Below are 25,175 nucleotides of genomic sequence, written 5' to 3' on the forward strand. Positions count from 1 at the left end.
AATGGTAAAAAAAAATGTAGCCTACAAGCATGTGATCTCTCAAAGGCGTTTGATAGTATCAAACATTCGGTGTTGCTTGGGAAACTTGAATTCTACGGTATCCGAGGGGTGGCATTGGACCTGCTTAAAAGTTATCTTACGGATAGAACACAAAAAACTTGTTTAGACGAGAAAAGTTCATCCTGGTTAAAAATAGACAACGGTGTCCCTCAAGGGTCAATACTGGGTCCCATCTTGTTTGTAGTATACATCAATGATTTGCCAGAAAATGTAACAGCTGATCAGTCAATTCTCTTTGCCGATGATACCTCATTCTTGAATTCAGGAGTGGAAGATCGGGAATTGCGGTCAAAAGATGAGAAAACAATGGCGGATGCAAAGTCATGGTTTGATGCGAATGGTTTGATGATGAATGTTGATAAAACCCAGAGACTCCTCTTCGAGACCAAGCCATCGTCTTCCGGTTGTTCCTTGAAACTTCTTGGTGTCACATTGATGCCCAACCTGAGCTTCTCACTTCATATTGATATGCTGATTCCGAGACTATCGAGAGCAACTTATGCTATAAGGAGAATCAGGCAGCTCGCGGGACCCGAAGCTGCAAGATTGACTTATTTTGCACACTTCCATAGTGCTCTCAATTTTGGCGTGCTCTTTTGGGGCGATTCCTCTGAGAGTGCCAGGATATTCAGAAAGCAGAAGATCGCTTTGAGGGTGCTGTGCGGGGTGTATTGGCGACAAAGCTGTAGGGAATTGTTCCCGAGGGAGGGCATTCTTACCTTGCCGAGTATTTTTATACTTGCCTGCATACTATTTATTTTCGACCATCAAGAAATAATAGAGAGGAACAGCTGTCATCATGAATATGAAACACGAAATCGTGATAATTTCAAAATACCATATCACAGAGTGAAAGCTGCTCAAGTGAACGTAAATCACTTAGCTATTAAATTATATAATAAGCTACCTTCCAACATAAAAACGCTTAAGAGGGAACATATGAGGAGAAGACTCAGAGGGATGTTGATGGAGAGAGCCTATTATAGTGCCCAAGAATTCCTCGATGATGACCTAGTCTGAATTCCGTTCAATGTGTAGTTGTTTTTCAACGTGTGTTTGTAAAAAATTTAACAATTTGTGTTATACATATTTTTGTACTTTGTATTTTGACTCCCCATGTAAGTTTGATGGGTCAAAAAAACTTATTTACCACATTTTTTTTATGTAGATAAGTGAATAAATAAATAAATAAATAAATAAATAAACCATTTACGAGATATAGCCGAAAATCGCTTTTTTTTAACGATTTTCAACAGCCTGCATCCTTTTAACCGGGCCGAACCGGAAAAAATGATAAAGGAAAAAAGTGTTTCTTTTGACCTCAGGAATCTTGGGTTGAAATATATGTACAAGTCAAAGACTCACCCTGTATAATGTGAAAAAAAGAGGTTTGATTACAAAGTTCAAACCCAATTACTCCGAAATTTATTTTTATTACCAATTCGATTGTTCTGAATTGGAGTTACGAAGGAAAATAGGAGATTCCTTGGATAATTTTAAACATAAAATGGTCCATGCACATGAGCCGCAAACGCTTTGATTTCGAGATACGGGGTGTTTCTAATTGTCCAATTTTTTTGTGATGCTTAACCGGTCTACGAATCTTTATTAATCTTCGCTACAGAGTTGGTAAATACGTACCAAAACTTATAATTAATTTATTTATCACATCTACCTAACTGTGAGGCAGAGGAGAAAATACTGGAATAAGCACATAGAGAGAATGTCGGACAACAGACTGGTGAAAGGAGCAAGGCAGAACAAACCCACGAGGAAGAGAACCCAGGGAAGACCACCGAAACGTTGGAAAGAATGCTGGACGTCTACGTCCGAAGAGGCTGATTGATTATTAACAGGCAGACGCCTACCTATATGAACAACCAGCTCATATAAGCAAGAAGAAGAAGAAGAAGATCTACCTAACTAGATCTTTATACCAATTTGTATTCTCCTGAGAATTACTATAGAAAGAGACCTGTTCTGTTTATTTCTCGAAATCGATTGCAGATACGACAAAACTACAACAAACCAAAAGTGTAGTACTGAATCAAATTTTTTTTTAAATTTTTTTAAACTACCAGTGGTTAACAAAAAAATAATTCTGCAGGAAAGAAGCAGTCACCCTATTTGCATTCAAAATTAGGATATCACATGATGAAAACTCTAAATGGGAATATCTTTGCCAATTCCACTTAAATATCTTGTGAAGGGAAGGTGCTATGCGAGAATCTCGAATTTTAACACCAGTATCTTAAAAACAAAGCGTTTGCTGATTCATGTTATAGAACTTTTTTTCTTGAAATGATGCGAGAAATCTGTTATTTTCATTTGTATCTCCAATTTAAGAACACCCTGTAGATAGAGTCAATTCGAAACTGATGTCTCAACAAAGAAATTGCAAATTGAATGAAACATAATAAATTGTACAACACAGGCTATACAATTTTTTGATGCGAATTACTCAGTTCTGTTCTTTGATAATTACATATTGAAATTTTATGAGGAGAATGTAACAAAAACCGAAAACAACAGGTATGTATATACCGATGACGAATGCAAAATCACAGGTGGTAAATAAGGGACGATGCCGAGAAAGCGGATAGATAAAGGAAAATAATAAACCTCGGACAAAGACAAGCTCGTAGTGCAATAAAAATACTCATCTTGAAAGCGATAATGAACTCATGAACCGTAAAGTGGTCCGATTATTTACTGACGGGTCGATTTCGAAGGAAAGTAAAATGATTATAATTGGTTCATTTCATGGAGAAATTTTTTTCTTCGCGAGATTTCTGAAATTTTGGGGGTAATTACCCCCAGTACCCTGCCCATTTTCACGCCCTTGTCTGCAGTTTGTAATGTTCGTACATTACGAACGTATGTTTAAAAAAAACCCGTAGTGTAGACTGTGCATTTCATTCGATTGTTTCTATCGAAATTATAATTGGCAAACGGGTTTCTAATAGTTTGGAACAGAAGAAGATTATCCACTCATTTATCATTAAAATTATATGTTTATAGACGGTAGTATTCTGGCTTTTCATCATTTTTGTCCCAAGATATTTATTTTATATAGAGTTCAAGGTTCAGTTTTGTAAAAGCTGTACGTTTAATGTTTTCATATGTCTCTTATGGGGCTCTGTATTTCAAAAACAAATGAAAACTATTTCAGTACCTACCATTTAAAATATTATGTATTTTGTTCATTCACTTTTGAATCTCAATTTGAAACACCTTGTAAATTCTAAGATTTGAATAACCTTCGGTTCTTGGCTATTTCCCCACATATTTATAAAGTTCATTCGGAAATTGAAAGTTGTGTGTCCGGGCGATACGCCCGGTGTACACATCCGACTTTTTAAGTTGCGGCGCCGTTGCGGGGCCGTACTTACGGTCTGAGGTACAAATAATCAAATGGGAGCATGTACAGGGTGGGCAAATAAGCGAGGTAAGCGGCTATATCTCAGGATCCACTAATCGTAGAAACTTGCGGTAAAAAATTTTACCACTAAAATGTACAAGAGAACACACTGGAAATTATTTTGAAGTTCAAACCTCTACCGCTAGGGGGCGTAATAGCTACTGTCGAGTAGAAAAATGAATTTTACTCGAAAATGTTTCATATGAAGTTGAAGAAAAAATATCATTACTGTAATCCTTGGAAAATTCTCTATCTTTTTGAATTGTTACTTTTGATTTTACGACATCAAATAAGGGTTGGAGAAAGGGAGAAATCTGACTGATTGAAATGCCTGTAACTTCAGTTTGGCTCAACATTTTTGAGCAAATTAGATCTCGTCTGAAAGATAATATCTTGTTGATTGAGGACGAAATATAGTCATGATAAATTTGTTTTTGCTGCTTTCGATAGAGGGCGCTAAGTCAGAAGTTCATTGTTTTGTTCATTTTACTGCGAAATTTCAAATGTAATGATAGGATTTTTTTAACAGAAACGGAAATTCCATCAAATTTCCATGAAAACACCTGAAGGTCGCAAAGCGATAATTTCATGCGTTCTGCAGTTATGGCCGAAAGAAGATATTTTTCAACTGATGCACTGAAAAACTAAATTGTGTCTTCTTTCGGCCATAACTTCAGAACGCCTGAAGCTATAGCTTTGCGTCTTGTTGGTTTTTTCATACAAATTTAATGGGATTTCTGTTTCTGTTAGAACTTAAAGACACAATTTGGTTTTTCACAATGCATCAGTTGAAGAATATCTTCTTTCGGTCATAACTTCAGAACGCATGAAATTATCGCTTTGCGACCCTCAGGTGTTTTCATGCAAATTTGATGGAATTTCCGTTTCTGTTAAAAAAATCCTATCATTACATTCGAAATTTCGCAGTAAAATGAACAAAACACTGAACTTCTGACTTAGCGCCCCCTATCGAAAGCAGCTAAAACAAATTCATCATGACTACATTTTGTCCTCAATCAACAAGATATTATCTTTCAGACGAGATCTAATTTGCTCAAAAATGTTGAGCCAAACTGAAGTTACAGGCGTTTCAATGAGTCAGATTTCTCTCTTTCACCTACCCTTATTTGATGTCGTAAAATCGAAAGTGACAATTCGAATATATAGAGAATTTTCCAAGGATTACAGTGATGATATTTTTTCTTCAACTTTATATGAAACATTTTCGAGTAAAATTCATTTTTCTACTCGACGGTACCTATTACGCCCCCTCGCGGTAGAGGTATGAACTTCAAAATAATTTCCAGTGTGTTCTCTTGTAAACTTTAGTGGTAAAATTTTTTACCGCAAGTTTCTACGATGAGCGGATCCTGAGATATAGCCGCTTACCTCGCTTATTTGCCCACCCTGTACACTACCCGCCGACCCGTTGCGGCGCCGCAACTGCAATCTGCGGTCGTTTTCCTCTAGGCCGCAACCCCCCCGGAATAGTGTGCATTGAATTTATCCGGCTCGCAACGGCGCCGCAACTTAAAAAGCCGGATGTGTATACCAAGCCTAAGGGTTCTAAAAATGTGTACCTCGAACAAAGGTGAAACTCAATATTCTCAAGTTATGTTATGAATTTTCGAACAGAAAATACACTGCCCAAAAAAATTAACGCACATTCTGAAAATCTCAATTTCAATGAAAGTAAACTCTACATTGACTTTATAACTTATTTTTTATGTATGTACTCTCGGGAAGGTTTTGAACGAAACAAGACACATTAAATGAAAGAAAAATTCAGGATTTCACCGAATCTTATGTGAAAGAAGAGAAATAAACAATTTTCAAAATACTGAAATGCTGATAAGTGATTTAATACTTGGTATTTCTACCCCTTGCGTTAATTACAGCTCGGCAACGACGGTTCATATTCAAAATGAGTGATCTTAAAATGTTCTGATCTAATCCTTTCCAGATTTCTCTGAGTTGGATTCCTAAGTCATTAAGAGTAGCTGAATGATTTTCTGAACTTCTCAGCCTTCTATTGAGGTTGTCCCAAACCTGCTCGATCGGATTGAGATCTGGACTTCTTGCTGGCCATTCCATTCGAGAGACTTCAACCTCTTCAAGGTACTCCTCTGAACGATGCGCGCACGATGGGGTCTGGCATTATTGTCCATAAAAATGAAATTTTCACTAATGTATGGGGCAAATGGCACTACATGCTCTTCAAGAATGTTCCTTATATACCTATCAGCATTCATAGCTCCATTATCAACGACCACGAGCAGTAAGAGATATTCCACCCCATACCATAATCGATCCTCCCCCGAAACCAGTAGTATTCAGGAAATTGCACTGAGCATATCTTTCATGTGGAAGTCTGTACACAGGGGAACGTCGATCACAATGGTAGAGGCTGAATCTAGACTCATCTGTGAAGAGAACTCTTTCCCAATCAGCCTCTTCCCAATGGATATGCTCTCTCGCAAAATCCAAACGCGCCCTTCGATGGGCTGGGGTAAGATTGAATCATATTCTCTGAGGCGATTTCTTATTGTCTGAGTGCTAATTTGCACCCCATGATGTGATTTTGAAGGAGGCGAGCGGTTGCAAACCGTTGTCTCAACGAAGAAACTCTTAGGTAACGTTCTTGAATGGCAGTTGCTACCCGTGGTCTACCCTGTCCTGGTCTTCGGACATTCATACCTGTCTCCCTGAATCGGTGCAACATTCTGGACACACTTGTATGAAAAACTCCAAACTGCTGGGAAAAAACATCTGTATTGAAGAAAAACGTTGAAAGTGGATAACATATGCATGCATAATTCTGATAAAAATAATTATCATTGAGAACACCTTCAGTTGTAGAATAAATTTGAGATTTCCATGATGTGCGTTAATATTTTTGCGCAGTAACACAAGCCCAAGGCTTAAAATACGAAGAAGAAGAAGAAGAAGTATATTCAGTGCACAAGACATTAGTTGTAAACTAGAAAAGAGCCAGAAATTAATAGGTCACTCCCAAATCTTTTTTAGGGCCCTCGAAATCGTAAAAAAAGTTTTTATTGAATTTTCAGCATCGAATGCTAATAAAATGTCATATGCCTTAAAAAAGTTATTAGTACCATCTAGGTATTTTAACGACTGAAACGTCTGGACTGGACTAGTACTAAACCATTCAGAAATGTAGTTATTTCAATTAAAATCTTCAGTAAAACCTCAAAAACAATGATATGAGAAACTATTTTTTTTTTATTTCGGGTATTCAATTGAATAATCCAAGTTCTTACCTGAGTGAAATCTTATATAATATTTGCAAAAATCAACGAGAGATCTAACCCGAGAAAATACGAAATAAAAAACTACTAGACTAACTACTTACCAATGATCGTCAAGTTGACATGAGTAATTCTAGATGGCGAAGTGATGAAGTCTACCCGACAGTGATAAACATTTTCATCGGATAAATTCGTTGGAGAAATTGTCAATACACTACGATTGTCGTCCAAGATTCTCAAAAAGAATCGATCACCTAAAGTCGGTTCCGCCCAATGCTGCGGTCGATTTCCTCTCAGATCATATTTATAAATAGGATCTTCTTCTACACCCTTGTGCCACACCACCACACTCACTTTATCCGAGGACTGATTTGGCGTGAGGTTACAGGGTAGCGACGCGGTACCGCCATCTGACGCCTCTGCGAATTCCGTCGCAAGTTCCGCCTCTGAGCAAGTAACAATAAACACCAAAACTAACACTAGGAAGCTTTTGGATGACATATTGTTGGCTACATATTATAAACCGGAGAGACAGATATGTCGAAGTGGTTCATAAGATCCTTAGTCTTGAGCATTTTCAGTACACAGCCACTACATCTAGTATTGATATCTGAAAAAAAAATCATTCAATGATTCAATGAATATTTTACAAAAAAAATATTTGATAATAAAATTTTTGAAAAATATGATTACATATCAATTTGCTATAATAACAATTTCTGAGAATGGAGAGAAATTGAATGAGCCAATAGAACTCATGCCACATAACACAGTTTCGTCTTAAGAGCAACTATAAAAAAAAATTTGAAAAGGACAATTCTACCTATGTCCGTTGCCACACTCTAAATGCCTTATTGAATGCTTGAATGGACTCATTTCACTTGAATTACCCTTTAAATAATATCGAGATATTCATTTATAAATAGAAAAATATTGTACGTAATACTACACTGATCAACAATTGCTAGAGATCACTTATGAACTTCTCTTCATTTGTATTTTTTCAAGTTATCTCGTGAATATCTGTACATTATATGTTCTCTAAGGAAAAAGTAAGAGGTTTTGAGTTGATTATATCAAAGTCTTCCTCACTTCATCGGCTCTTGTTCACAAAATCGATTATTATCTGTAGGCTGTTACAGGTGTAGTGAAAAGCAATGTGGTATTTGCTATTAAATCTGTTTTTTTCTCTCGTTCAAACACATGAGGTGACAATAATTGAAGGAATGAGAACAATATCAGCTTATCAGTCATGCCGAGAAGACGTTTGGCTCCTGTGCAACTGGACCAAATCATACGGTGGATACAGGAATGTTTGTCCCAGCGAGAAGTGTCCCGGCGGTTGAATGTTTCGCAAAGTGTCGTGAGTCAGGCTTGGAATAGGTTCATCCAAAACGACTCAGTAGCTTATATTCATGGGGGAGGTCGGCAGCGCAGTACAACAGCTGCTCAAGATCGTCTTTTGATCCTCAATGCTAGGAGAAATCCCACTTACCCGGCGTCGCGGCTCAATAGATCACTGAGAGTTGCAACAGGAGTTCTAATTTCGAACCAGACTGTAAGACGACGACTACATGTTCGTGGTTTGAGAGCACATAGGAGGGTACAACATCTCCGTTTGAATAGGGAACACCGGGTTCATCGACGGCAATAGGCTGAGGAGCACCGCAATGGCACACTTGAAGATTGGAGCCGATGTTTATTTATGGATGAGTCTAGATTTCATTTGGTCAACTCCGATGGACGTATTCTTGCTTGGAGGGAAAGAGGTCGAAGGTATGCAGAACAGTTTATGGTACCCACAACAGCTTTTGGCGGAGGTTCTATATGTGTATGGGGAGGCATTTGTTTGAACCAACGCACAGAGTTGGTTGTTCTACAGAACACCACCATGACCAGCCAGATATATCACGATATGATTATTGAACCCATAATTGTTCCGTTTGCGGCTGCCGTGGGCGAGAATTTCATTTTAATTGACGATAATGCCCGTCCACACCGTAGTCGTCTGGTTAATGAAGCGCTAGAAACTCATGCTATTGATAGGATGGACTGGCCAGCTCGCTCTCCAGACATGAATCGCATCGAACATGTCTGGTCTGAGATGTCTAGACAATTGTCAACCTTAGAACAACCGATCAATAACCTGGAGGACCTTTCTAACGCTTTACGGGATATTTGGACGAATTTGCCCCAAAATTTTATGAATCGTTTGATCGAAAGTATGCCTCGTAGGGTAGAATGCTTGAGACGAGCTCGTAGGGGACCAACTAGGTACTGGCTTAACCGAAACTTCAGCCTTCTTGTGGTTTCATCATAAAATTTTTATGGTATTCAAACACAGAATTTTGAGTGTTTCTAATAAAGTTTTTTTTTCTCTCCAATTTTCCATTTTTTCATTCTTTTCTCAAGTGAACCATATTATCAATTGAAAATACTCTGATATCTGACTAAATTTATAATCTTAGAGCGAATATTTCAGAAATAAATTCAGAACAAGTAAGTGATCCCTATCAATTGTTGAGTAGTGTATATTGTAAAGTTAACGTACTCATGTTTTCATAATCAGTCATCAATAATTTCTGTATCCTACTTGTTACGTAAACAGAGTGTCCCGGGAAGAATGCGACAAACTGACACCATGAATGAAGGTCATCATGCAGGACTAGTATCAAAAGGTTTCAATCCCCTGAGTGCCTTCATTTGGGATATATAGGGTGATGTTTATCGTATAACTGAAATTTCGCAGTTCAATTACTCTTCAACTAATCGACCGAATAATTTCAAATTTTGAAGTTTTGTCATCCCTTCCTATCATCTTCCTTAAATATTTCTGAAATCAAGTAAATCAGATTCGGACTGGAAAAACTTCAGATCTTTCCTATCTTCGTGAATATTGGATCACCCTGTACGTGAACATTATGATTTTTTTTCGTTTTCGCATACACATAGAATTTATTCACAATAAAAATTCTAAATCCCCGCTTGACACGGTCGTACAGGGTGATCAATTAACGTTCCCTCAAGAGTGAATTGTTTTTAGTTCAAGAACTAATCCACCGAATAACTTCAAATTTTGAAGTTTTTTCACCGTCTACTATCGCCTTCCTTCAACATTTTTGAAATCGAATAAATCAGATTCGGACTAGGAAAATTTTAGACCTTTTCTATTGTCTATTTCTTGAATATTGAAAGACCTTGTACGTTGATATCATGATTTTTTTTCGTTTTCGAAACCACAAAGAATTAATTCATAATAAAAATTCTAAATCTCTGCTTGGCACCGTCATATCAATCGTGATCAATAAACATTTCCTCATGAAAGAAATTTCATAGTTCAAGATCTCCTGAATTTATCGGTAGAATTATTTCGAAAATTGCAGTTTCTTAACCATTTACTTTAGAGCCGCTGTCTCCAAAGTCAAGATAGCTATGATGGTTGCCGACATCCGCCGCGGATATGGCACTTGAAGAAGAAGAAGAACCATTTACGAATGCCTTCCCTAATTTTTTCTCAAATTATTTGAGAAAATTTTTTATCCACAAACTGAATGAAGAAGAGAACATAAACAGCTAAAAAATGGAAATATTTGAACATGAAAACAATGAATAAAAAACAAAATAAATTAAATATTTCCAGTTCGGCAGAAATGGTTCAAAATGGTGTCCCTCCATTTCAATACATTTTTGAGCACGTTGATATAGTTGTGCCACAGATTTCGCTATCGTATTCGGTTGAGATTTAATAATATCGCAAACATCAATAATTCTTTGTAACAGTTGCTCCCTACTCTTAGTCTATTTAGCATAGACCTTCCCATAATAAATAATCCAAGGGTGTCAGATAAAGGGATCAAGGAGGCCAAGCGCATTAGATCCATCATGTTGCAACCACAATATTCCCATTGGAATATTGTAACAAAATTATGTTTCTGAAAATTTTCATAAATTTCTCATGTTTACTATTTTAAAAAATATTAGGGCAAATCAAATTGTTGTTGTAGATACCGCACCAAACATTTATCGAAAATCTAAATTGGGAATTTTTAAAAATCACTGATTTCGAATTAGTTCGAGTCCATAAATAGTAGTAAATTATAGTAGTAAATAGTAGTAAATTTTATTCGCCATCAAGAAAGAATTACATGGCACGTCATATAAACACATTCAGCAATATTACATAATGAGAAAAAAAACATACTAATATAAATATAAACATCAGTTAACACAGTTTAACAAGTTAAAATTCAATCCATCAACACGCTGAAGATAACACAAGTCAGAACTCGAATCTCAAAAACTCGTCAACAGAATAAAATACGTTCTCCAACAACAAATTCTTGACATTTCTTTGAAGAGCTGACCCTGGCAAACTCTTCATAGATTGAGGAAGCTTGTTGTACAGTTTAATGCAATTTTCACTGCAATTTGAGTGGATTTAGCTCTATGAAAATTGCTCCTGAACTCATCTCTGTGTCTGGTGTTGTACGAATGGCAATCGCTGACTTGAGTGAACCCATTTTTGTTTGAGTGAACAAATTTCAAGCACTCCAGAATGAAAACGGAGACAATGGTAAGTATCCTATGCTTCTTAAATAGTTCTCGACAGCTATGTGTTTTTGGTACACCACTCAAAATTCTTACTGCCTCCTTTTGTTTCAGGAAAATCCGATCAAGACCTGGACTATGCCCCCATATCAGTATCCCATATGTCGCCACAGAGTGAAAGTTGGAAAAATAAGTCAGCTTACAGACATTATCGGTAGAGATGGCCTTCATACGCCTCATAGTAAAAAGGGCTGTCGACAGTTTCCTGGTAAGTAATGAGATATGCCCCTTCCAACAAAGATCATTCTCCAAGGTTATCCCAAGTAGGTTCAAACTACGTTTTTCTTTGTTGTTTAAATTGAAATTCAGTCTTTGAATTTTATCTCTATTCAATTTTAGACCATTAAAGGTAAACCAGTCCTCCGCAACTCGCAGGGTCTCATTACACACACGCTCCAGTTCCTCCCGTGAAGAAGCAATATTGAGAAAGGATGTATCATCTGCATATAAACTCGTTGCCTCGCACGGAACATTTCCTGGTAAGTCATTAATGTACACAATGAACAACAAAGGACCCAGTATCGATCCCTGTGGGACTCCCACATTTATCTCTCTAATTCCAGAGTTCATACCTTTCCATGTGACCACCTGCTTTCTATCAGTTAAGTATGATCTGATGAATTTCAAAGCTATACCTCTCACTCCATAGTACTCCATCTTCTCAAGCAGTATTTCCCTGTCAACACAGTCAAAAGCCTTACTGAGATCTAACGCAAGTATTTCAGGGTGTAGATGATGGTCTAAAGCCTCTGTGACTCCCGCAATGAGTTCAACTATTGCTGAAGTAGTGGATCGCTTCGATCTAAAACCATGTTGAGAGTCAGAAATACAGGAATGTTCATCTAGGAAGGATAGTAAGCGTTTTCTCAGAATTTCTTCCAAAACTTTAGATATAATTGGCAGGATCGACACTGGGCGATAATTGCCCTCTTCATCCACATCATCCTTTTTATGAACTGGGACCACTCTAGCAATCTTCAATTCCTGAGGGAATATTCCTTGTTCCATGCACATATTCAAAACTTCACAGAGAGCATCTGAAAGAATCGGATATATCTGCTTGAACAATTCAGAATTGAGCCCATACACATCCCCTGATTTTTTATTTTTGAGATTGCAGACAATATTCGATACTTCGCTAGCTGTTGTTGGCTCTAAAAACATTGACTGACAGGAGGATGATAACCTGCCTTTGTTCTTCCTCAACATAGTTGATGCCTGATCCACAGAAGGGTTACACTGTTTCGAGATCATTTCTCCAATTTCCGAGAAGAATTTATTGAATTTCTCAGCATTCAAGACGCTGACATTCTCGGTATTTTCCTTCGATTTACCCGTTTGGTTCCTGATGATATTCCAAATAGCTCTAGTCTTATTTTCAGCTAGCTGTACATGCATCTCATTCCGATATCTTCTAATATTCGTGTAATATTCTCGTAGATGACGTTTGAGAACACTCAGTAATTCCCATGAGGCTTTATCCTTCCTTACCTCATAAATGAAAATAACGGGATTTCATTCTTTGTGAATGGCGCACTGCAAAATTCCGCTCATAAGGGAATGTTTACTGATCATCCTGTATGACGGTGCCAAACAGGAAATTTAAAAAAAAATTATGATTTCAACCTACAGGATGATCCAATATTCACGAAAATAGCTAAAGTCTACAAGTTTCCAAGTTCGGATCTGATTTATTCGATTTCAGAAATATTGAAGGAAGGATTTATGGATCAAAACCAGTACAATGAAGTAACAGAACAGATTGAAAATATGTATCTTCTGTTAATGACATTTCCAATACTTCCGCAAATCAAAATATACTGAAGGAGCCATAACCAACTCAATTTCGATTTTCTACAGCCACCCGGGATGTCAATAATTCCTGAATGAACAATATGTACAAATATAGATAGGATCGAGGATAGGATTTATATAATATACATATTTCCTACTAGAATTAATATATAGGGTTAACATGACGAAAGCCCTGTGTCTTACAATGTTAATATAATAATAATATATAACTTTATTCGCTCTCAATTAACATAATACACCAACATAGTCGGCTTAGAGCCCGTCAAAATATAGCTTAGAACCCTAGTCACAAGATCAGTGTTCACTTTTGGAGGAATAATACGGATTAACTAATTATATTTGAAGAAAGCAAGCAATATGGATCGTTACTATATCGTTCGAAATATATCGGTCAAGCTTTGAAGTTGAAATGGTTTCGAAGTGAAGATGACGGATCTTTTTCTTGTTCGACAACTTTGGGATTATATCAAAGACTTCGAATCTGTAGGCACATTATGAAAAGAACTTTTTCATTCGTCACGATGCCTTCACAAGGAGAATTGCGTCTTTCAGCACCAGTTGAGAACAAAAGCCGCCTGAAAAAATAATCAGAATTTTACAAGAAAAAACAAATATTCAACTAGATTGCACAATATAGAATGGTCTGTTCGATATATGTGTCTCTTCTGTTTCCCTTTTCAATTGAATCACAATACATATATTTGAAATCGTTTCACTAATACTCAATGCTTCTATCTGACAAATTCAGTCATTGCTTCTCAAATTGAAAATTTATGCCAACGAATTGGACAATAATAGACAGAAGTGTCTGCGATTAGCTCTTTATGTCTCTTGGGTATTAGAAACCGTTTTTTCCAATTTTTCAAATCATCACTTCCCTGTAGGTACCTTCTTGATCTGATTATGTGCAATTCGAATTGATATTCATTGATTGAAATAATATGGTGATAAGAGCTTTCACAACGATGAAGAACCACTAGCAATTATACAGGGTTCCGGTAAATGTGAAAAATCTCTCGGATTCAGATAAAACATTAAAAAAAATAAGATGACAAGTTCCTATCATTTTTTTTCCTAGCAGCCCTACCTACGGAGATACGCCCTCCTAAATGACGTCACTGGAAATCCATTTTAGAGGAATAAATACTGAATATAATTTAAAGAAAATTTGATATGATGAACAGAAGTAAGGACCTCTTAAAAAACTGCCCTTAAATTTAAATTAGCTCTTTTAGTTTACCTAGGACGGTCTAGGTTGTACATTTTTATGCTCATATTAACATCACCCTGTATGACCAGTAGTAGAAAAAACAAATTTGGATAGCTTGAACATTAAACTAAAAAAAGGTACTCTTGTTTATCGTCGATTAACAAAATAACAAAGGAATTAATTTTTTTTATTTTGATTAAAAAGAACCATGAATTCTATTTTTTTGTCGGCAACAATGTGTGATACGAAAGTTATTCAAGGAACAAAAAAGTTCTAGGTTATATTATTGAATCCGACAAAATTACAAAGATTCTTAACTATGCCGGTTTGGCACAGAAAGGCATGTTATAGTTTATAGTTATTAAGGGGTTACCAAAAGAAATTTTCCTTGAATTATATTAAGTAGATTGGAATTCATTCCACTGAAATGGATTTCCAGTGACGTCATTTAGGAGGCCGTTTCTCCGTAGGGAGGGCCGCTAGAAAAATAAATGATGGGAACTTGTCATCTTATTTTTTGATGTTTTATGTAAAACCGAGATATTTTCCACATTTTCCCGGGCACCCTGTATAATGAAATATGAGAATGGATAGAATTTCTTTTGAATATCTAGCCTCTCCGAGAGAAACAAAGTCCAGGAAAATATTCGTCCTCCATTTTTCCATTCTTGGCATTCAACTTCGATTTAACTTAGATTCAAATTTTAATGAAATTCTTGAAAGCTGGTTCACTGACTGCCAGTATTCGATGGCACGGAATCCTCCTCCTGATCTCCTAAATTTCGCTCCAGCGGAGATAACTTGAGAAAGAAAACATTCGAATCCGGCCTGGGGACTTGTCGCAGCACGCCAGATGATCAAACACAAATCACGTGCATCATATAATGAATAAATCGTATATTCATCTCGCGCTTTCGCATCCCCCTAATAAATTCGGATATTTCGAGAACAAGCAGCCTATCTGAATAATGTATGCGTCCATTCAATTTTTAATTCTGAAAAACATCAAACTGACATTTAGGGAATTGCGATTCTTTTCACGCTTCCTATTTCCGATTTGAATCTCAGCAATCAATAAGATTTTCCAGGGAGGGTTTCGAATGAGAGCAAAATGCGAACTTCATAAAGATTAAAGTTATTATAAAATTGAAAGCAACATGTTCTCAGAATGAAGAGGAAACATGCTCTCGCATATTTTTCAGTAAATCTGAGATATCTACATCTTTGCGATCATCAAAGGAATCAACAGAAAAGTCGGACCGAAAAAAGAAGAATAAACCCAAAAATTTATACAAAATCATCACAACCTAAAATGACTAACATCACTGCATCTAAGTGAATGGTGCCCGTTTTCAGCATTTAATTAACTAATGACAAGTAAAAACTTTCACTATTTTACCTATAATTACGTTATCGAAGGAAATTTTAAAGCGGAATTTAAGGATCAGCTAGAACTCGATAAGATCTTATAAATCAGGTATCGCAACACTCCTCATCCTTATTCAAAATCGAGAGGTTGTACTCACAACCGTTAGGTGGTTGAAGTCACGGTGATGACAAGAGTGGAAAAGTTGATCCCCTCGAATCAGAAACCGAGAAGTCCGAGCGATTTTCCACATTTTCATTTTCTTCTTATACTTCGGAAAGGTATTTTGCCTGTTTTGTCTGGGTTATCAGATTCATTGTTCTCCTGATATTGGTAACCAGCTGTCTAGCCACATTTTTGACAGTGTGCTTGGTGGTCTTCTCCCCATCGGGGTTCCATTTCGCGCTAATTCAGCTAGTCGTGTATTCATCATTCTATTGACATATTCATTCCATGCTCTTCTTCTTCCTCTTACCCATTTTACCACATCACCAACCCCGCTTTTTTCTCTTATATGGTCATCAAATCTGTCTGTCCCATAATGTGTACCAAGATATGGCACGAAGGGTTTTCATTTCAGTGTTCTTATCTGTCTTTTGATTACGGCACTGTCAGGTCTCGTCTCCATCGCGTATTTCATCACGGGTGTTTAGCAAGTCCTATATATTCTAGTATTACATTCTATGCTTAGATCTTTGTTCTGCCCAATTAGGTGTTTGAGGTGTTCTGATATGGTCATGGCCTTGTTGACTTGTATCTCACTTCTTCTTTGAGATTCCCATCGCTATGAATTCTGACTCAGAGGTAGTTGAAGCACATTATTTGGTCAATGTTGGTGTGATAGTTTTGGTGCTTTATAAAGTTTCGATTTACTTGTATTATTGTATATAAAGAAGGATTTAAAGGAACACCCTGTATCTCCATTACTTATTTTCCGAGCAACCGTCGCGTTGGTCCAGGGAGCCTAATTAAAACGAGCAAGTTGATCTGCCCCACCTTATAATGACCTTCCTCCTGAAATATCTCAGGATAAATTAAATATGTAGAAATCCAAACAATATCGGATTTATTCGACTTCCACTTAGATACTAGGTATGCGGAACACCTGCTTTTCCTACATAAAATATAAATTAGGTCAGTTATCCTCCGGGAACTCCGATCGAGTCTACCATACATCCGATGGTAATAATAATAAAACGGCAAAGAGGAAAACTTGAACCGATTCCAACTAAAACGAAGCCATTCGATATTGATCCCGTTCTTTCGACGTAAGGGAAGATACATATGTTGGTTACAAACTTACAGAAACTTTCGGGAGAAATAGATAGATTCGATGATTATGAGCTCGTAATATCAGAAATGAATCTAAAGATGAATGTTTCAATAATCTTATAATCCATCCAAATTTAGTGGGAACTTGCGATATATTATAATTAAATATCTATGAAATGCATTTGTCTCCGCTACTTTGTTTTCAACTGATGTATTGGTTGATTTGTAGTCCTTTACTAAAATTTTTATTTTGATTTTTATCAACGTCAAAAATATAAACAAACGTTTCAGGCTGAACCCTTTTTCAATGTCTAAAAAACAATAATAAATTACAAATATCATGTATAAAAAACAAACAGATAGAGATTCATTACCTTTTTGAGTGATATAAATTATATTTATTACAATATTTAGTTTGGAAATCACATCGTTAGCGTGAACTTGTCACCTTATGTTGTTGAATACTAAATCTCATGAGCAACAAATGTTAGACTGTGTTTTCTTCCTTTTATTTTTAATTTGTATTACGTTTGTTTTTTTGTATCAGTGTCGAATACATTTTGTTAAGTCCCTGTATGTCTGATCTATCATTTAACGAATTCTGATTTCGCTTAATATAAATTATTTCAAGGAATTCTCTGGTTTTCTAATTTTTTTCTTTTTCTAATATTTTCGTTTCCTCGAAATTGAATGTGTGATCATAATCTACGAAGTGTTTCTAGAGGGCTGTCTGCGTTTTTGAGTATTTTTGGCCTTTTATTCTGTCACATAATTTATGTTGGGTTTGTCCTATGTGCACTCCACTGCATTAATTGCATTTTATTTCATAAATAATGATTTCTGATTATTGGGTATTTTTTATTCTAATTTCGAAAATAATTGCTGGACTTGTATGAATGGTTTGTGTGCAATCTTCAAGTTTGGGTATGGTTTTATGATATTTTCAATTTTCTCAGATAATTCCGGTTTATAAGGTAATGGTATATATGTTGTTGATTCCTTTGTTATGCTAGAGTTATTTATTGTGTTATAAAATCTAAATGCACGTTGTTTCATCAATATTTTCATTAGTTTGTATGGATAATTATTTTTGATCGATAAGGATGTTATTTGATTTGGTAAAGGACAATCACAACAATTCAAATATCCAATACATCAGTCAGAATAGTCAACAACCAGTCAATTCTAAATATGTGTAGTATATCATTATGGAATCGACACATAAGAGCTTCATCTAGCAACTGCGAAATGCCTGTTCTAAGAATCATGAACTCGCCACGAAGTGAATAGTGCATCGACTTCAAGTTGAGTGAACAACACATTTTCTTTCTAGATCTGTGTGAAGTTATTCATAAGTTTGTTAGTTATAAAAGAGACTTCTTCCTTAATTGTCATTATTTTTCATTCGATTTCACGTAAAATTCCTAATCTATAGAAGTATTGGTTTTTGATTTCCATAGTTGTAAGTAGTAACTTCAAATCGAATGAAAAGATATTTAATAATAGATCTTGGGAATCGGAAAACATAATTACATAATAAATTATCGTTGTTGAGTCTGCACTTTGTAGTTGTCGTTCATTATTTCCAATTATCTAGTATTGTAGATAAGCAAGGTACAACTTCTCCTATTCCTCAGTAATAATCAAAGTTTACGTTTTGGAATATAAATATCAATACATATAAATATATAACTGTATTGCGTAAAACTTTTCTTTCGCACATATTTTTCGATATCCAGGTAATTATTCGCCTAGAAACGTAATTTCAAAACAAATACAGATTATTGTATCAAGCAAAAAAACCAAATAAATCATAACTACATAATTCTAAGGTTCTTCTAATCAATCGAAGATGATATTTTAAATCTGGAAATAACGATTTGCATATTTATTATACTGAAAATATCAAGATATGACCTAAGCTTATATCGGGAGGGGATGCTACCTCCGTGGAATAAAGAAGGGCTCGATGCAAAATGTCAATGTAACAAATTCCAGAACCAAGGAATTTGATGATATGAATTGTTAAAAAAAGCAGTACCATGGAGATGCACTGAAGATAGAAATGAAGCATTCGAAAATCTCAAAACCGAATTTACTAGAAAGTTTAAAATGTATCATCCGAGATATGATGTCCCATTCATTTTGCTTCGAAACAAAGATTCGCAGGAGTCTCATTACAAAAATATGATGATAAAGAAATATCAATATGTTTCATTTAAAGAATTACCAAACCATTTCGGAAGTTATAGTGTATCGGAACTGGAGTTGGCTAGTATCAGTAGTAGTAATATGATTTAATCTATTGGGAAACAAATTTTTCATAGAATCAGACCATGCAGCACTAAAAAATATTTTGAATAATCGATTTGGTAATAGCAGGATACATAGATGGGCCCTGTTACTTCAACAATATGATTTTCAAATCTGATATATACCAGGAAAATTCAAAATTCAATATATTTTTTAGTGCTGCATGGTCTGATTCTATGAAAAATTTGTTTCCCAATAGATTAAATCATATTACTACTACTGATACTAGCCAACTAGTATGGTTTTTTTATGTAATTTCACGACCATCTTGTCTAGATAAATTATAATTTATCTAGACAAGATGGTCGTGAAATTACATAAAAAAACTCATAGGAATAAGTATAATGAAAAACCAAGATGGTATATCCATATTTTTGAAAAAATTGCTATACTAGAATCCCAACAGAAAATAGATGATAAAGAAAAAGAGCTATGTTTCAAACATGACAATAGAGAGAGAAAGAGAGAGAAACTAAATTTATTGATAAATAAATGGTTATCGACCGCAGTCTTCCAGCCAGTTGCATACATTTTATATTACATATTATTTATAAATATTAAAAAAATATAAACATCATCCTAGTGATTCCAAGTGTTCAAAAAGTGGCAAAGCTGGCAACTTTGCCTTTGGTGTAGTTTGTAGTTGCTCTACTGTAATGTTGTATCAATGGCTCCATTATGTTGATATTATTTTAGTTATTGATAAATTTTTTGCTAAGTTTTTGCATTCTTTCCAGTATTGGTTCTATTCAAGTTGTCTGATATAAAAGCTGATTGGATGGATTGTGCAGTGGGTTGTTGGGATGTCTCATTTCTGTAATCTTACGTAAGCAAGTTTTTTTCGCTACCTAATTTTATTCAGAGCTGTTTTTGTCGAATTCGAGAAGATTATATGCCCATAGTCCAATAAAGGTTTGTATATCATTTCATATATGGTACTAGCTGTTTTACGACTGATTCCTATGTTTTTATATGTAAGAGATCGAAAATGCCCAGCTCGTGTTATGGCTTTTTTCTTTTGAAGTTTTAAGTGTGCTTTGAAGTTCAACTCGTTCAATCTTTATGCCTATGTATTTGCATTAATCTGTTGGAGTTATTGTGTCGCTTCCAAGTTTTATATTAGGAGAGCTGGCCTTGATTTTATGGTTAAAAATGACGAGTTTTGATTTCCTTGGTTTAGGTTGTATTCTCCAACGTCTCATCCATGGCACTGTTATATCCGCCAACTTCTGTAGACCTTTCATACACTCTTGTGTTTTGTGGTGGGATATTAAAGTTGTGTCATCAGCAAATTGGAGAACATACTGCAGACTGTCGATGTCCTGGTTTCTGATACCAGATTGTCTGTACATGTCACTGCAGAACAAATTGTAGAATAGAGGAGAGAGTGGTGAGCCTTGTAGTAGTCCTTGTGCTGTTGTAAAATTTCTGAGGTTTCACCTTTGACCGGGACTTGTAATTTTCTGTCTAGAAGAAAATTGTTTATAATTTTTATCAAATAAATGGGACCCTTTAGATGAAAAATTTTAGAGATAAAACCGGCGTCCAGACACTGCCGAAAGCTTTTTGAATGTCCATAAATATAGCAGCTGTTTTATTTCTCATTTTTCTATTGCATTGAACATTTGAAGTGAGTATAGTTAAAGGGTGCACAGTCGATATCTTCTTTTTGAATCCGAATTGACATGGTGGTATATATTGTCCTATCTCATTGCATATTCTCTCTGCCAATACTTTTTCAAAATTTTTTCCCAATGTAGGTAGAAGTGTAATAGGCCTGTAGTTCTCTATGCTATAATTATCTGTATTTGCCTTGGGGATGGTGATGAAAATCCCTCTTTTCCATTCACTTGGAAAGAGGGAATGAGAGAGACAATAATTATTAATTTTGATTATAATATTGTGAACTAAAGGGTCTAGGTTCCTCAGTATTTTTCTTGGAATGTTGTCATAGCCAGGTGTTGTGTTCTTACCATGGTTGAGTGCCGTATAGTATTCTTCTTCTAGGATAGGTTCAAATGTTAGTTGTTAGTTAGGTAGTTCATTTTTGTACCAATTCTCTATTTGCTTCCTATGCTCCTCATTTAATTCTTTGTTTGCGGATTTTTCAAACAGCTTTTCAAAATGTTTTGCGAAATCATCAGCAATATCTTTATCCTCAATGAGAGATTCACCATTGACTTGTATTGGATTTGAAAGTTGATGGGTTGTGTATTTTGCAAGTTTTTCCTCCAGTATGTCCTGCCTTTTTGATCTTCGATTTATTTGCAAGCCTCTAGATATTTACTGGATCTGTATTGCAAGATCATGTTATGAATATCCCTATTTGATTTTTTGAATTTTCATTTTAAACTTGGATCTTGGTTAGTCGGGTATTCACGAAACAATTGTTTTTTTGTTCTTATCAACTTTATGATGTAGGGAGGAAGGGTTTGGCTGAAGTACCGTTTTTTGAGAGTCGGTGTTTCCTGTTATTATTCTTGATAGAGTGTTGTGGAAAAAAGTTATGTACTCAGGGGTTATTTCAATTTGGGGTTCAAGCATTCTTTTATTCAATTCTTCAATGTTGCATTTTTCGTAAAGTTATTCAGTCTCTCGAGTGTATTCTTCAGGTTGTTTTTTTGTATCAATTGAGAATTCAATTCCAAGGTTCTTAATTTGTTTGTATACGAAAATTTAAGCATAAATGTCCCCATATAGCTGCACCCCCTCCGCTGGCTCTGTATCCACTGTTTTGTTTTCATTCTCGAGGTCCATCATGAGTACCTACAACGTACTATGGTATCAGATTGTTCAATCATCTTCCGGAGAGACTGAAAGTTTTGGAGTACAGAAAATTTAAGAATGACATTAAGAAATTGTTGTTGATGAACTGTTTTTATAGTGTCAGCGAAAACTTGGATTACTCTTTTGTTTAAGGAATTTGAATCTTTTGTAAATAAAATTTTCAGTTTCAGTTACTAATTTGTTTCTTTTTTTCATATTATTATTGTTAATATTGTATGCATATTCATTTTGACGTTTTCTATACAGTGTACTCTGTCTTAAGGAAATAAAGAAATAATATCGACTTTTGCCTATACGCGTAGGATTTCTCCTCGCCGGCGCCGTCTTCTCACTCCTCGCTAAGAGGAACATTCACTCAATCCCAGATATTTAAAATATCAGAAAGGCAGAGCTCGGTCGTGTCCGGTCCTTGTGGTCCCCCTGGTTCTCGTCGAACTTCTGGTCCTCTTACACGCGATCCTTGGACCTGTCCTTCGCTTCCTAGGAATTTTCTCACCGTCCTTGCAGTACCTAAAAGAACAGCTTTTTGCATTATATTACATATATACTCACTAAGACCTAGTTGCTTGATATTTCTCTTGAGATTTTTGGGTACTATTCCTGTTGTTGAGATGATAATTGGAATAGTTCTCGTTGATATCATTCCCCACTGGCGCTTTATCTGAAATTCGAGGTCCCTATATTTTGAAATTTTTTCGACCTCTTTTTGACGCATGTTGTTGTTATTGGGTATTGCTACGTCGATGAGTATTGCTGCCTTTTGATGTTTATCAACTAGCAAAATATCTGGCCTGTTGTGAGGGACTGTTTTATCAGTCAAAACTGTGTAGTATCCTACTGCATCGTGTCTCTCTTTATATTCATTTCCTGCAAACATTTGACATCCTCCCGTGATATGTTGGATTGTCTCATTCGTTGGACACCCATACCGGCATCGATCGTCAGTAATAGTTCGATCCTGATATGCTTGCAGTAATTACTTGTTGAGATCACTTGGTCTTGGATGGCTAAAAGAAATCCTTCCGTTTCTGGATACATCGCACCTGATGTGAGCCAATAGTTCGACGCTTCAATGTCGACATGATCCTGGTTCACCTCGTTGAAATGTCGTCCATGTAGGGGCTTTTCTCTCCATCTTTGCATTTTTTCTTGGATTGTCTGGTGGTTGTATGACAATTGCTCCTTGTGCAGTTGCAAAGGTGTTGATTCGTCTGCTTCACACAGTACTTTGTAGATCTCTGACGTGCCTGATTTGTCTTTAAAGTATGTTCGTAGGCATTCAATTTGACCATGGGCAAGTTCCATGATGTCCAGCAGACCTCTGCCTCCTTTATTCCTCGGCAGTGTCGTCCTCTCAATGCTACTTTTCGGATGGTGCTTGTGTGCTTTCGTCATCAAGGTTCTCATTTTGCGTTGCAGGTTTTCCATATCTGTTTTGCTCCATGGAATGATACCGAAAGAGTACGTGAGAATTGAACATGTATATGTGTTGATGGCTCTCGTCATGTTCTTGCTGTTGAGGTTTATTTTTAAAATTTTGTTGATTCTCCTAATGAACTCAGTTGTTAAGTCTTCATTCATTCTTTGATGGTTTATTCGTCGGTTTTGTTTCATTCCTAAGTATTTATAAAGATCGTCCGATTTCATTGCTTCTATCTCCTGTCCATTGGAGAGAGCTATCGGTTCATCTTGGATTTTTCCACGCACTACGCTAATCGTACGACACTTGTCCAATCCGAATTTCATCCCCACGTCTTTCGAAAAATTTTCCACTAGTTTGGCCATAATTTGCAAGTGGTTTTTGTTGCCTGTTATAAGTTTTAGGTCATCCATGTATAGCAAATGATTGAGTGCAATGGTATTTCTATTTCCTTTGACATTGAAACCTTTTTCAGTAGCATTCAGTTGTTTAGAAAGGGGGTTCAGCGCCAAGCAGAACCATAACGGACTCAATGAATCTCCTTGGAAAATTCCCCTTTTTATTGGAATATCTTTAGTAGTTATGTTCGCTGTAGAGAGTTCGATATTCGTTCTCCAGTTGCACATTGCATACTTCAGAAAGTTTATTGTAATTGGATCGATCTTGTATATTTCCAAAATTTTTGTCAGCCACCCATGTGGAATAGAGTCGAAGGCCTTCTTATAGTCAAAATTTGACATAAAAAGATTTCTGTGTTTTTTGAAGGCTTGGTTGCATATGATGGAATCTATTATCAGCAGTTCCTTCGATCCTAGTGCATTCTTGGAACATCCTTTCTGCTGTGCTGTCATTATGTTATTTGTCTCGCAATGCTTGTAGATACGAGATGCTATACATGATGTGATGATTTTATATATTGTTGGTAGACATGTAATGGGTCTGTATTTCGATGGATCCGCTGTGTGTTGCAGATCCTTCGGTAGGAGATAAGTGGTCCCTGTTGTTAGAAATTTGGGCATTTCCGTTGGATTCCTCTTAACCTCATTTATGGTTTCAACTAGCCTGCCTTGTATACACCAAAATTTCTTCAACCAAAAGTTGTGGATTCCATCTGGGCCGGGTGATTTCCAATTGTGTGCGTTTTTCAATATTTCATGGAATTCTTCCATAGAAACTGCGTTATGCGGCATGTGTTCTATGTTCTCACAGGATTTCTCTTCACTTCTTATTCAATCAGCCTGGGAGTTGTAGGGTGTTGGTGTAGCCAGTTGATCTGTCCAAAAATTCTCAATATCCTCGACGGTTGGATAACTTCCTGGTGTTGCTGACATATTGTTGTTTAACATTCTATAGAATTTTCTTTCGGAGTTTTCAAAAATCATATTATCCTGTTTTCTTCTATAGCTCTCATTGTATCTTCTGAGTCTTTCGGAGTACACACTAAGTTTTTGTTTCAGTGTGTCTAAAATTTGTTGAGCATTTTCATTGTTTGGATCATATGTTTTATGTTGCCGGTGACGATTCATTATTATATTCACCATTTTTTGTAATTTTCTAGACGGCGAACCTTTTGCGAATTGGCTGAGCCTCCCAATATCTTGGCGGATGCTATGCACTTTATTTTCTAGCCTTTT

At 36.0% G+C, this 25,175-nt stretch overlaps 1 protein-coding gene across 3 annotated transcripts in view; it reads right to left on the reverse strand.

The window, feature by feature from the left end:
• Window positions 1-25,175, reverse strand: part of LOC123672630 (nephrin-like) — a 516,260-nt gene that overhangs the window by 471,512 nt on the left and 19,573 nt on the right. For all 3 annotated transcript variants that reach the window (XM_045606814.1, XM_045606833.1, XM_045606823.1), the window contains exon 2: window positions 6,855-7,360. In XM_045606814.1, the coding sequence (XP_045462770.1) occupies window positions 6,855-7,251 (397 nt within the window). In that variant the 5' untranslated portion in view covers window positions 7,252-7,360. The remainder of the gene's footprint in view (window positions 1-6,854; window positions 7,361-25,175) is intronic.

The sequence above is a fragment of the Harmonia axyridis genome, chromosome 1, assembly GCF_914767665.1.
Source record: "Harmonia axyridis chromosome 1, icHarAxyr1.1, whole genome shotgun sequence".
Lineage (NCBI taxonomy): Eukaryota > Metazoa > Arthropoda > Insecta > Coleoptera > Coccinellidae > Harmonia > Harmonia axyridis.